Below are 12,254 nucleotides of genomic sequence, written 5' to 3'. Positions count from 1 at the left end.
GAGCCCTGGAGGTCTCCGTCCTCTTGGATGTATCTTTGCTGGAGCTCCACCTTCAGAGTGGGAGTTTCTGGGCAGGAAGAGTCGAGGCTAGTAACCCTATCCCACAGCTCTCCCAGGGGCCCCCAGCCACACCTTGACCTAGGATCCCTGCCAGGTCACCCCAGCCTACTCTTCCTCCCTGGAAGGCCCCTGAATGTGGAGGCCACTCTTGGGACACCTGCCTGGCCACATCCTGCCTTGGCTGCCAGAGTTCTGGAGAGCCGGGCCTGCTGTACAGGGTTGTCCCCTGTTAGCTTCCTCTCGGGAGAGCTTAGCCTGAGCTCTCCTGCTCAGGATATCCTGCCCTAGCTCCCTGGAACCTGCTTGGCTGCCCCTGGGCCTTGGCCTATTAAAGTTTGGCCTATTAAAGTTTAAAGCGGTGGGGGAGGTTGGTCCAGGGAACACGGGTTTCTCGGAGAAGTGGACAGCAGGGAGGTCCTGAGTTATTCATGAGACTGCAACACGAGCTGCCACCTGTCCCAGATGCCCACGAGGGCACGCAGCCCGGGTTCCACTGCTGGAGGGGGCAGGGTGGACTGGTGGCTTCATGCGGGGTTTAGTGGCCAGGGACGCGAGGAGACTCTCCGGCTACATGCTCAGGGCCCACCCTGCTGTCTTCGGCCATTTGGCACACGAGACCTCTGCTCGGGGACTCGGAGACAGGCACAAGCATGAGACACAGGGGACCTACAGGAGGCTCAGAGGCCAGAACAGTGACTGGGACAGGAGGAGAAAAAGAGGTTCACGCTTGCCCCCTTGCTCCTCCCCTTAGCCTGTCAACCTCTGGTCTCCTAAGGAGAGCAGGGCTAAGGGTCCTGATTTGAGGCTGATCTCAGGGGACCTCCTTCTCCTCAAGTAGGCTTGGTACCCACCCCCCTTTTAGTTGCCAGTGGGCTGGGAGGGATCCCTGGTAGGGGGCTGAGAGGGAAGAGCAGGGGTGGGGAGGCATGAGATAGGAGGAAGATAAATATGGGGAGAGGATTGGCAGGGGTGGAGTGTCAGCAGCCGGGGTCAGGAGATAGGGACATGGCTGGCACCTCTCGACCTCCTCTGCCCGGCCTATCTGACCTACTTGCAGTACCCACCAGTTAGAGGCTGGGCATTTGTAGCCCTATCCCACCCGAGACACAGCCCTCGCCACTGACTGCAGTCTCTGGGCCTTTGTGGATAAGGACCTCCCCGATCCCAGAATCTATCTGGGCCTGCTTCTATGCCTGGACCTAGGCACCTGGGCACTGTTCCCAGGGTCCCATCACTGGCCCCACTGGCCTCTCTTTGTGTGCCTCTGTCTCCCTGATGATGTCTGCCACCCAGCATAGCCAGGCCAAGGTCCTCCACCTCCATAGCTACCCACTGCCCCTCGCTCCTCCCCTTCTCTGCTGCTGCCTTCTGCTGAATGTCTGCTTAGCTGTCTGGAGAGCGCCTCCTTCCTGCAGGATGCTGCTTGGCCAGCCCCAGCTCTGTGAAGCTGTTCCTGACCATGCCTGAGGCGGGGGGTGAGGGAGGGGGTGCTGCCTACTGCTGCTCCCGTGTGCCCCATGCTGCAGTGCCCACCATCTGACCTCATCCTCTGTCTCCTCTGTGGACTGTGAGCCCCTCAAGGGCAGACTCAGAGTGAGCTCCACAGAATGCCATGGCTAGAAGGGACTCGGGTGAGGCTTCTGAACACAAGGTAGAGTTCAGGGAGGGCTTAGACCTGCACGACCACCTCAGGTCCTCAAAGAGGAAGGCTACAGGCACCCTGGGACCTCTGCCTCTAACAAGGGGCTTTTCTTGGGTGGGGGTGGGGGCCTGAGAAGGCCAGGGTCACCTGACTGAGCTTCAGCTGAGGGAAGGCACTGCCAGGAGGCTGGAGAGAAGCCTGAGGCAAAGACAGGTGTGAACTCAAAGGTACATAGAGAGGAGGGGTGACTGCAGAGCACCAGGGGGCCCCAGGCTGTGTCCCTGGGCCCCAGAAGAGGAAGCCCCTGGAGGTGGGCATTCCCCAGTTACAGCGGCTGCTGCCAACGTTCTCTGTGCTTCTCTCCAGGATGAGGTCTGATTATTCCTCTAATTAGGCATCAAATGACAGCCCATGTCTCTGTCACACATAATTGACCCCCCCACTTACTAGTTTTAGAAGGAGCTGTCAAAATAATTGTTTATGAAAATGTGTTCTGAGATTTTGAGCTTTGGGAATCTCAAAGCCCTCACCCCCGTTAAGTGTTTGCATAACTCAGGCTGGGCAGGGTGTAAAGCCAAGGGCGGCTCCCACGCCGTCAGCGAGACGGGCACCTCACACTGTGGGTTTTGGGCCAGCCACTCCACCGCCTGAACCTCACTTTACCCATCTGGTGAAGGGGGATGGGGATGGCAGAGGCTGGAGTCAGGAGGGCCTGCACATTGTGAGTTTCAGCTTCCAGAAGAATACTCTGCCTCTAAAAACTGGAGACCAAAGCTAAATTAGAGGGTTTGGGGTTTTTGTTTTTGTTTTTTTGACATTGTAAATTCCTCAGGGCACAAAGTCAGAGGAGGAAATACGGAGGAGAGACACATGAAGCTATTATCAGTTACAAGATCACAGAACTACAAATCCATGCAAGCTCCTTTATAGAACAGATGGGGAGACTGAGGCATGGGGAAAGGAAGGGTTGCCCCAGAGACCTTGACAGAACCTGTGTCCAGATTCCCGGCTCAGCTCAGAAGTACTCTAGCATTTCTTTGTCTCTGAATTTCTAAATTGTCTTATTTGAGGTGGGAGGAATTGGCAACCCCACCATCAGAGGGAGGCACTGTGTTCAGTCAAGGCCTCCATTTTTTCCATCACGACAGGGGAGTGTCATTAAAGGCTTCTTAAAACCTTTGGATGCCCATTCATCCATTGGTTATCTTAAAACCTTTGTGACGCCCACTCTTCCATTGATTAGAAATATAGAGAGGAAGGCTTGCCAATTCTTTCCTCAATATAGGCTGTTTCATCTGTGAAAAAGAAAATACAAGCCTGTCCTTGGGTGATGTGTTTCCTACAATAGGTAAGGAGATGGAGGTCCAAGTCACTAGAGACTGATCACCCCACCTGTTCCCCACCCTGCAAGCATCAGAGCCCTCCTCGCTGAAGTCTGGGTCCCCCAGGCCTCTGGACTCGGGGGCTGTATAGGCAATGGGTCATCTCTGTCTCTGCGCAAGGCTGGGGTTGGAGTGCCTGCCTCTGCTCCTTCTTTCCCAGAGGTGCCAAGTCCAAGGCTGGCCTGGGGTGGGGAGGAAGAGTGGGTGGAAGGCCTCAGTGTGGTTTAGTTCTGTTTATTTTCCTTGAGAGGTGAGGACCCTGGAAAAGAGCGTGATTAATGCACCGATCCCCTGGGGGACGGGCAGCTTTCCCAGACTGTTCAGAAGCTAAACTCTGGGGAAGTGGCTTCCAAGGCAACTGCTACCATGGCAACAAGAGTGCCAGCCGTGGGGGGACCTTGCTCCTCGCTCCCCTCCAGACCTAAGCAGCTGGAGCAGTTGGCACGGGACCAGGGCACTGCTGTTCGTGGAACAGGGCTTTGGGCCAGGAGGGAGGAGGGTGCCCCAGAGCTCAGGCAGGTGGACACCCACAGGGAGAAACACTTGGCCCCTATGCCCAGGGCCCGAACTAGGGATCAGATAGGAGTCTTACTAACTAGATTTGAGGCAGGAGACCTGAGGTCTAGGACATGCCGGCTGGCTGGGACCATCTTTCTCCTAAGGCCCAGTCCAAGCCTGAGCCCTAGAGCTAGGGGACTGGCCACCCCAGTTAAAGGCCTCAGAGCCCCCCTCAGTGTGTCTGCCATGCGTCTCTGCCCAGCAGAGCCAGGTACGTTGGCCTGGGCCTCAGAAAGGGCAGGGACTTCCCAAGGCCACCCAGTGAACAGTAGCAGAAGGACTAGAACATAGGACCCCTGAAATCCCCAAACTCAGACTCTGCTCTGGGCACCACAGCAGCCCCTTGGGGACAGGGAGCCCAGCCCCGAGGGGCAGAGCAGCCTGTCAGTAGGAGGACCCCACAAAGGGCTAGAAGCCAGACCCACCTGGAAAGCCCAGATCCGTCTCCACCCACACAAGCCAAGGAAAGGGGGAAAGCTCATCTCTATCACTGGCACCGAGTGGAATAATTCTGCCCTAGGAGATGGCAATAAAAACAACTACAACTATCACAGCCAACCTATACTGCGTACTTGCTGCGTGTGCCTGGAACTGCTCTAACACTTTGTTAATCAATCCACAATTTCACAACAGCACCAAGAGCTAAGCAGCCCCAATTTTTGGTTGAAGAAACTGCCGCCCAGGGCAGGAACTTGCCCAGGGCACAAAGCTAGTTAAGTAGCAGGGCTGGGACTTGAACCCCTGCAGTGCAGCTCTGGATCTTAAGTCTCTCTTGGGAGAATTCCATCTCTGTCTTCCTACCTATACAGCGAAGTAATTTTTTCCTTTCTCTGCTCAGTTCTAAGTCGGGTAACATAATGGTACTTTACCTCATATGAAAATTAAATGAGATAATGCCTAGAACTTTCTCTGCAAGCAGCTGTTCCTTAGTAAGCACACAATAATGCCAGCAAAACCAAAGTAGGCACTGTAGCATTTAAAAGCAGAGCCGTGAAGGAGGAGAAGGGCCTTGCTGGTTGGACTGGGGTGGGGAGGCAGGCTTGTAGAGGGCACAGCACAGCCTGAGCAAAGGCTTGGAGGCACGAGAGCCAGCTGGAGCTACATGCAGCTTGGAGTCAGGGGTGCTTGGTCCAGGAAGCCCCTGGAAGTCCCATCCCAGCTGGCCAACCTGAAGGACTGACTGGGCTGGTGCTGGAGTTGAACAAAACTCATATCATGGCTCTAAGCCCCCAGGGACTGGGAGACTTTGGGCCCAAAGGCTCCAATTCTGCAGGCCTGTTTCTCTAGCCCATCTCACTTCAGGTAGAAGACAGGATGTGAGGGTGGTAACAGTTACTGGGAAGGAAAGACAGTCAACAGAAAGTACGTCAGCGTCAACACGGAAGCACCCACACTGCAGGAGAGCCCCTAGAATGAGGAGCTCCCGATCCCATCACCCCTCTCTGCTCTCCATGGGGAGAAAATCTGCCAGCAGCACCTCGTGCACTGCCCTGACCCCTCGGACCTCCCCCTTGCCGCCGCCTTCCCACCCCTGCCCTCTCCAGTGTGGCTCTGAGGATGACACGGGACGAAGCACAGGAAAGCCCTTTTGCACAATGGACACAAGAGCCATGGCTGTGAGGTGCCAGTTTTCTTTGTTGCAAGTCTGGCACAGTCCGGAGCACACAACACCCCCACAACAGATCCTTGAGAAAGGCTTAGTGCTGCTCCAGACAGATGGGAGCTTTGTTCCTGCCTGGGTGGGGTAGCTGGCCTGGGCACAGAGCACATCTAATAAAATACTTTTTGAAGACGGCTTGTGTAATGGTTACTGATAGGCACCTCTTCCGTCTGATGAGGAGACCCTAGGGGGCAAAGGCTGCTTCTCACTCATCTCTGGGTCCAGGCACAGAACAGGAGATTGACAAATGCTGACGAACTTCATTTCTTCGTGTAAAAAGGAAGAGCAATGATATCTCCTTCACCTTGTGTCGTGGGTCCAATGAGGGGCTAGACTGAGAGGTCCCAGATTGAGAGGTCCCACCAGGCGCACCTTCCCGGCACAGGGCTGGACTCGGCCCCTCTCCAGGAGGCCTGTGTCCTCAGGTTCACAGGGGCAGAAGGGACCATCAAGAAGGCCACAGCTAAAATTTAAAACAGTTTTATTAAAACAAGCACATTGTATAATAGCATTGTCGTTTTGTGTAAATGTCTTGTCTGACTTGTACAAATCGATTTTCTCTAGGTAGCTGCGCAGCCCAGCTTATCTGACGCCGGATGTGCCTTCACTCTCTGGCAGCAGGCACCCGCGCTGCCTCCGATCTGGTGCCACGTCAGGCGCACGGCTCCTTCTAACTGCCCTGGACTGATGCTGCCCTCCAGCAGACACAGCCTCCAAGTCACGCATCATCTCAACAGCTTAAAACCAGTTAGAATAATAGGAAACACTGATTAAAACCTTTCACATGCATGGACATTTGAGGAAGAGCGAGCCATTGCGTGCTCTGGAAAATCCACGGGCTCGCAGTGGGAGTTGAAAGTCCCATCTTTGCTGGAAGTGCATGGTTAAAAAAAAAACATTTTTTTAAATGAAATAATACGGACTTCAGCAGCAATCCCAAACAAGGAAGGGGATGATAAATGAGGGACACGTTTTGGTCCCGGCAAAGAAAGATTATGTGCTTCTCCAGCGCTACAGACTGGAAGACTGATCTGGCCTCCTGAACGCAGAAGGCTCCCTGCCCTCTCCTGAAGTGAGGGGATGGCTTTGTTCAGCCAGGGGAGGACATCCGGAGGACAGAGGAAGGTGGAAGGACCAGCGGGGGGGTGGGGGGGGTGACAGTGCAAAGAGAAGAGAGAGCCTCTGTCAACTGCTGCTTCTCAAGGCTGGCTCCCTGAAGGCTGCAGCCCCAGCCGCCATTGCCGCCTGCTGCCCAGGAGAGCAGGCTGCATCCGGGATCCGCAGGCGGGTGAGCAGGTGGGCAGGAGCCCAGCAGAGATGTCCCTGCCGCAGGCGATTATGCAAAGTGACAAGTGATTGCTTTCCTTTTCAAAGACAACCCCTTTGGAAAGAGCTTTTTCCTTGAGGACTCTGGGGAAATGGGGGGTTGGGTGGCCTGGACGGAGCCACAGAGCAGCTCGCTCTACTTGCTCTGCAGACTTTGGCCAAGCCCAGGCAGGCTGAGGTCCTGGAGGGTGTGGCCGGAGTGGGTCAGAGTGTGGTGGGAGTTGGACACAGTTCCAGGTCATCACTGCGGCCTGCCTGGGCCAGGGCCCTCCGCCGGGCCAGGCGTGACTTGCATGGAGGAGAAAGCCTCACCGAACACAAGCCCTCAGCCAGGGACTCCTCTGCCAGCTCGTCTTCCTCGTGCTGAGAAAGCTGGCGGTTAAGGGCGATGGCCTCAGCCGCGAAGAGTGTCAGGTCCATCGTGCTGCTATTTCTAGAGGGGTGGGCAGCACAGAGCAGAGGGAAGAGGGGCTCAGCGCCCTGGCTGGCTGCCTCCCAGACCTCCGGCAGCTTTTTCTGGGTGGCTTCCCCCAGAAGTCATTCTTGCCTGGGTTCAGAATCTGATTTCACTGAGGCTGGAATGGCTTTGAGCCTCAACTACAGTCCTAAGACTTCAGAGTTGGGACAAATGCCCCCTTCTATTCAGAACACCCTCCTCTGAACTCTCATGCTCCACACCCAGCTCTCCCAGAGGAAAGGCCCGGCACACGAAGTGCGCACACATATATCCCCTCTCCCCTGTCAGGGCATAGAGCACCAAGAATAGGGGCTGTGCCTTTCTGTCTGTGTCCCCAGGGCTCAGCTCAGGGCTAGCCTACAGCAGGCACCGTGGGTCTACCAAATACATCCTCTAAGGTGGACCAGAGGTTTGGAGCCTCAAGGCCCCTGGACACAGCTCTAGAGAATCAGGTAGGAACCAAGCTGGGCAGTAGCATTCTGGCTCACATGAATGGAGACTACAGTGGTGTAAGACCTCCCTGTGTGACTCCCAGAAACTGGTCATGAGGTTGGTTCCTGGAGGGGTCCCCACAACGTGGTAGCCCTGGTCCTTTGGGAATAGGGCAGTGCTCACTAGGAACATGACCTAGTGTTAAAAGGACTAGAGTCCAACAGATCCGGGTTCAAAGTCCAACTCCCAAGGCTACTGTGTGGCCCTAAGTAAGTTACCATAATCTCTCTGCTCTCAGTTTTCTCATCCACAATATGGGGGTAAACCTCTCTTTTAAATTTATCCTACAGATTATGAATAGCATCTCTGCACAGCTCTTAGCAGCATATCTGGCACGTAGTATGTATTTACTTTCCAGTGGCCATTCCTATTGTGCCTAGTGGTGACAGGACAACCCGTCCCAGCACTTTACAGCACCTCCAGCCTGCTACTACAACCAGAGCAGCAGTAGGAAACCCTGGGGTGAATAACCCACAGAGAAGGTCTTTGGACTGTAAATGGTGATTTCTAGTTAGGATGTGAGTGGATATGGAAACAGGTTTTTCTCCTGCAGAGAGGCCTTGAAGGAGCTGCAGGGCAGAGGAGGCCATCAGGTGGCAGAAGAGAAGAGGGGAAAGAGGAAGAGACGTGCAGAGTAGGCAGACTGGGTAGCCCCTCCAGGAGGAGGACACCTGAGCCTAGAGATGGGCTCCCTGTCCCCACCTCCATCCCAATGTGGCTGAAAGTTTGAGGGACAGTCAAAGCCAAAGAAGGGGCATCGGGCATTTACCTCTGGAGGATTCGCGGCGTGGGGAGTCCCCTTTCTGGAGCTTGCTAGAATGGGAAGGACAGACGTGGGGGTAAGCACTGTTCCCTCCCTCAAGAGCTGCCCCTGCCCACCCCAGCACAGGGTGGGTACATTACTAGAGGCTCCTGGCCCAGCACAGAGACTTGGTCGAGCTTGCCTGTGGGGTCAGACCTTCCAAGGAGAGAGCAAGAAAGGCCCAGGTTGAACCCAGCTGCCTCTGCACGGAGAGCCACTCCCTGTGCCTGGCAGAGTCCTAACCTTCCTCCAAGACCCAGCCTGAGGGTCGCTTCCCCTGTGAAGGAAGCATTTATACTCCCACCCATGCCACCTCCCTCCCCCTGTCCCAAGCAGAGGCTGGATCCTTGTCCTTTTGATAAGCATTCATTACACTATCACATCATTTATTCCTGTCTCCGTCTTCCCACTAGAACATGAAGACAGGGATTGGGTCTTGCTCATCCCAGGATTGCAGAGTCCGACATGGGGCAGGTGCTCAGTAAAGACAGCAACTCTTGGGTGGCTGGGAATTAGCCATTCAGAGATTCTTGGATTGGGTACCCCTGTCACATGGGGCTGGCAATGTTTGCTCCCTTCCACTGGCAGGGCCACTGAGGATGGGTAGGGCCTGGCAGACCAATGACACAGTGAATCACAGGAGGTATAGCAGACCCTTTAGAGGGGCAGATGTCAGGTACCATGACTAACTGAGGAGGACGGTTAAAAATGTCTCCTGGTAGGGGCGCCTGGGTGGCTCAGTCGGTTAAGCGGCTGACTTCAGCTCAGGTCATGATCTCATAGTTTTGTGAGTTCCAGCCCTGCATCGGGCTGTCTGCTGATGGCACAGAGCCCGCTGCAGATCTTCTGTCTCCCTCTCTCTCTGCCCCTTCCCTGCTCTCGCTCTCTAAAATATAAACAAACATTAAAAAAAATATTTTCTAGTAAAGACTTGGATCTTTAGTTTGGGGAAACCACCACTGTTGCCTTTTAGGCAAGCTGCACTCCAGGACCACATGGAGAACCTATGTGCCCCCAGTGCATCCTCACTGCAAGCAGGGCACCAAGGCCCTGCTTCTGGGCATTCCCAGCTAATGATATGTCTGTATAAGGGGAGGGTACCACAGACCCCAAATGCCAATACCAGACTGTGTGCCTCTGCCAATGGTAGGATGCATGAGCCAAATCCCCCAGAGGCCTCTGTCCATTCCTGAGAGGCATGGGTCAGTTAGGAGCTTCGTCTGAGGCCAAGATTAGAGCCAAGTCTATGACCAGTACGTGGCTCCTTCAGTGGCCAGTTCGCTCCACATGTGCAGGGACTGAAGCTGCCGTATAGTCTCCCTCCAGCTGAAGTCAGCCACCTGGGCTGCTGTCCAGTACTTGCTCCTATAAAAGCTTCCTCATGGCCACACTCCAGGCCCAAGGAAGTGGATGGCCACCCTGCCCTGGGTTACTCACCCCCTGCACCCAGGGGTGCTGCAGAACTTGGGCGGCACTCAGTCTCTGCTTTGCATCTCGAACCAGGAGCTTGGAGATGAGGTCTTTGGCCTCGCTGGAGATGTGTGCCCAGTCCTTGTCAGGAAACTCATACTTGCCTTCCTGGATGCTCTCAAACAGCTTGTTCTAGGTAAAGAAGATTCCTCCTGAGGCCACACTACCAGGGAATAAGCAGGATGTGGCTGCCATTGATTTGGTCACCCCGGGTCCCATTGACCTCAGCTGAAGCTGCAGCTCAGGGCTTGAGGATGCCACAGGCCAGGGCCCTCCCCGGCTCCCCCGTCCCCACTAAATCATCAGGCCACGCAGAATGCCCCTGGCGGGCACAGATGGCTAGGCCACCTGGGGGGCTAGGTGGGTGATACCTGGGGAAGACCAACTAGGGAACACAGCCCCAATTCCTTAGCCCTTCGTATGGGGCCCCCACAAATGGGTTCCTCGCAACCTGTCAGGTCTCACCGCCCCAACCCCCAACCTTACAATTCTACCCTCCTTCCCCATACGCACGCCGCTGTTTCACACCTCCGTGTCTTTGCTGGCGCTGCTGCTTCTGCTTCTATTCCTTGCCCCTCTGTCCCTGGGCTAGACTCATGTTTTAAGACTCAGCTCAGGTATGGTCTTCTCTAACAATCCTCCTCTGAGCTCCCAGCTGGGCTGAGTGCCCCACTGTCTCTCTCTCACCCTGTCACTGGCCCTTGGACAAAAGAGGGAAGGGGCACTATAGACCCCCTTCCAGAGCAGGAACAACCCTCAGCCCAGTCCTGCTGGGCATCCCACAAGCACACTGACCCCCGCCCAGCAGGCCCTGTGCAGGGGGTACCGGTGCTGTGCTCACCTGGCACACCCTGCAGACCTCTCCCCGGTCCCAGCCACAGTCGGCCCCGCAGTGACCTACAAAGGGGGGGTAGCCACTCAGCATGATGTAGAGGACCACGCCCAGGCTCCACAGGTCACAGCGCTTGTCGTAAAAAGTGGCCTCGTCCCTGAAGACCTCCACCACCTCCGGGGCCATGTATTCTGCGGAACCACACTGTGGGGGCCAAGGTTGGGGAGGGGAAATGGCAGAGAAGGGAGAGGCTTAGTCACAGGGAGAGGAGATGGCGAAGAGCAGAATGAAATGGGACTTGAGCAAGAGGATGGGGTTGCAGAGCAAGAAGCTGTCAGGAAAGCCACCAGAGGGCTCGCCTGATGCCACCAAGGCACTTAGAAAAGCTGGGCCAACTGAACATTTGTAAATGGAATCCTAGCATTCCTCACGATCACATGACCAGTTCCAGGTCACCTTATCTTTTCAGGTCCTTCTCCAGTAGGCAGAGGCTCCTGGTCAAGAAGCTGCAGGAGTCTCTCTGCCTCAGCTCTCTGCAGACAGTCACCTAATATACAGCCACCTGGCTGTACCAGGGGCATGGCTCTGGGAGGGGGTCTGTGGACATGTAATCCCATAAGGCAAGGAGTTCTTCAGGTGAAGCCCTGCCAAGCTTCTCTGTCATTTTAGACCAAGGAGGAGTAAGAATTTAGAATTAAGAGTCCATCAAAGCTGGAACAGCTCTTAGAACAAATCCAACCTCCTTGCTTCTCCCATTTATAGATGGGAACACCAAGGACTAGGATGGGGCAGGGATTTGGTTCAAGCACATCGGTGGTAACCAAGTATAAGAATTCAGGATTCCTTCCTCCCATCCTTGCATGGAAAATGCTGATAAAAACAAAACAAATACTTTTTGCTCCCTTCTTCATTATTTCAGGCTCGCCAAGAGATACCTCCCTGGCCTCCACCAACACACACACAACTAATTACATGGGAAGATGGGAAATGGAGAAAGGACTTTCTGTTATTGGTAATTAGAGTTAATGACTTTGAGAACAAGGTAGTTCGGTGTAGTAGAAGCTAATATGGAAACATTTCTAATAATGTTGATTAGAATAAGACACGAGCATACTGAAATGCATGTCTTAAAAAAGGGTATTAGGAAAATTCACTTATGAAGCATGCAAATCCCAAAAGCCTCACAATAATTGTAGTACATCAGGTGTGTACAAGAGACGTCTTAGGAAGGACAGCTCCCAGCTGCACATCTGGGCATGAAATGTGAAGTGAAGGAAGCAGCAGGATAACTCAGCCAAGTGATCCTACGTGCAGGGAGCCGGGACCTCTCGGTTCGTGCCACAGAGAGACCACACTCCTGTCCTCCATCACAGGGGGACGCGCCCAGATGCTGCCGGGCACAGCGGAACTCTCAGAGCTACCATGTGCCATGTGCAAAGGGCTGGCCTGGGACAGCGTCTGTCTTTACCTGGGTCAGGAGTCAGGGCTCAGCCTGTTCTCATAGATACAATCTGTCCCGTCATTGGCAGAGGACCCACCCCACACTGCAAGTTCTTTCATCAGCAGTTAAGCA

General features: G+C 54.6%; 1 protein-coding gene across 8 annotated transcripts in view; it reads right to left on the bottom strand.

The window, feature by feature from the left end:
* Positions 1–5,766: 5,766 nt before the first annotated feature.
* MKNK1 (MAPK interacting serine/threonine kinase 1) overlaps positions 5,767–12,254 on the bottom strand; it is a 40,833-nt gene continuing 34,345 nt past the window's right edge. For 7 of the 8 annotated variants that reach the window (XM_019449421.2, XM_019449419.2, XM_019449420.2 and 4 more), the window contains 4 exons: positions 10,691–10,885; positions 9,817–9,981; positions 8,347–8,390; positions 5,767–7,061 (listed from right to left, as the gene is read on the bottom strand). In XM_019449421.2, coding sequence (XP_019304966.1) covers positions 6,833–7,061; positions 8,347–8,390; positions 9,817–9,981; positions 10,691–10,885 — 633 coding nt within the window. In that variant the 3' untranslated portion in view covers positions 5,767–6,832. The remainder of the gene's footprint in view (positions 7,062–8,346; positions 8,391–9,816; positions 9,982–10,690; positions 10,886–12,254) is intronic. The other variant, XM_019449427.2, reaches the window with a different exon arrangement.

The sequence above is a fragment of the Panthera pardus genome, unplaced genomic scaffold (assembly GCF_024362965.1).
Source record: "Panthera pardus isolate Hobbes unplaced genomic scaffold, ASM2436296v1 HiC_scaffold_11, whole genome shotgun sequence".
Lineage (NCBI taxonomy): Eukaryota > Metazoa > Chordata > Mammalia > Carnivora > Felidae > Panthera > Panthera pardus.
Note: the sequence above shows the minus strand (reverse complement) of the source record. Positions and strands in the feature narration are given on the sequence as shown.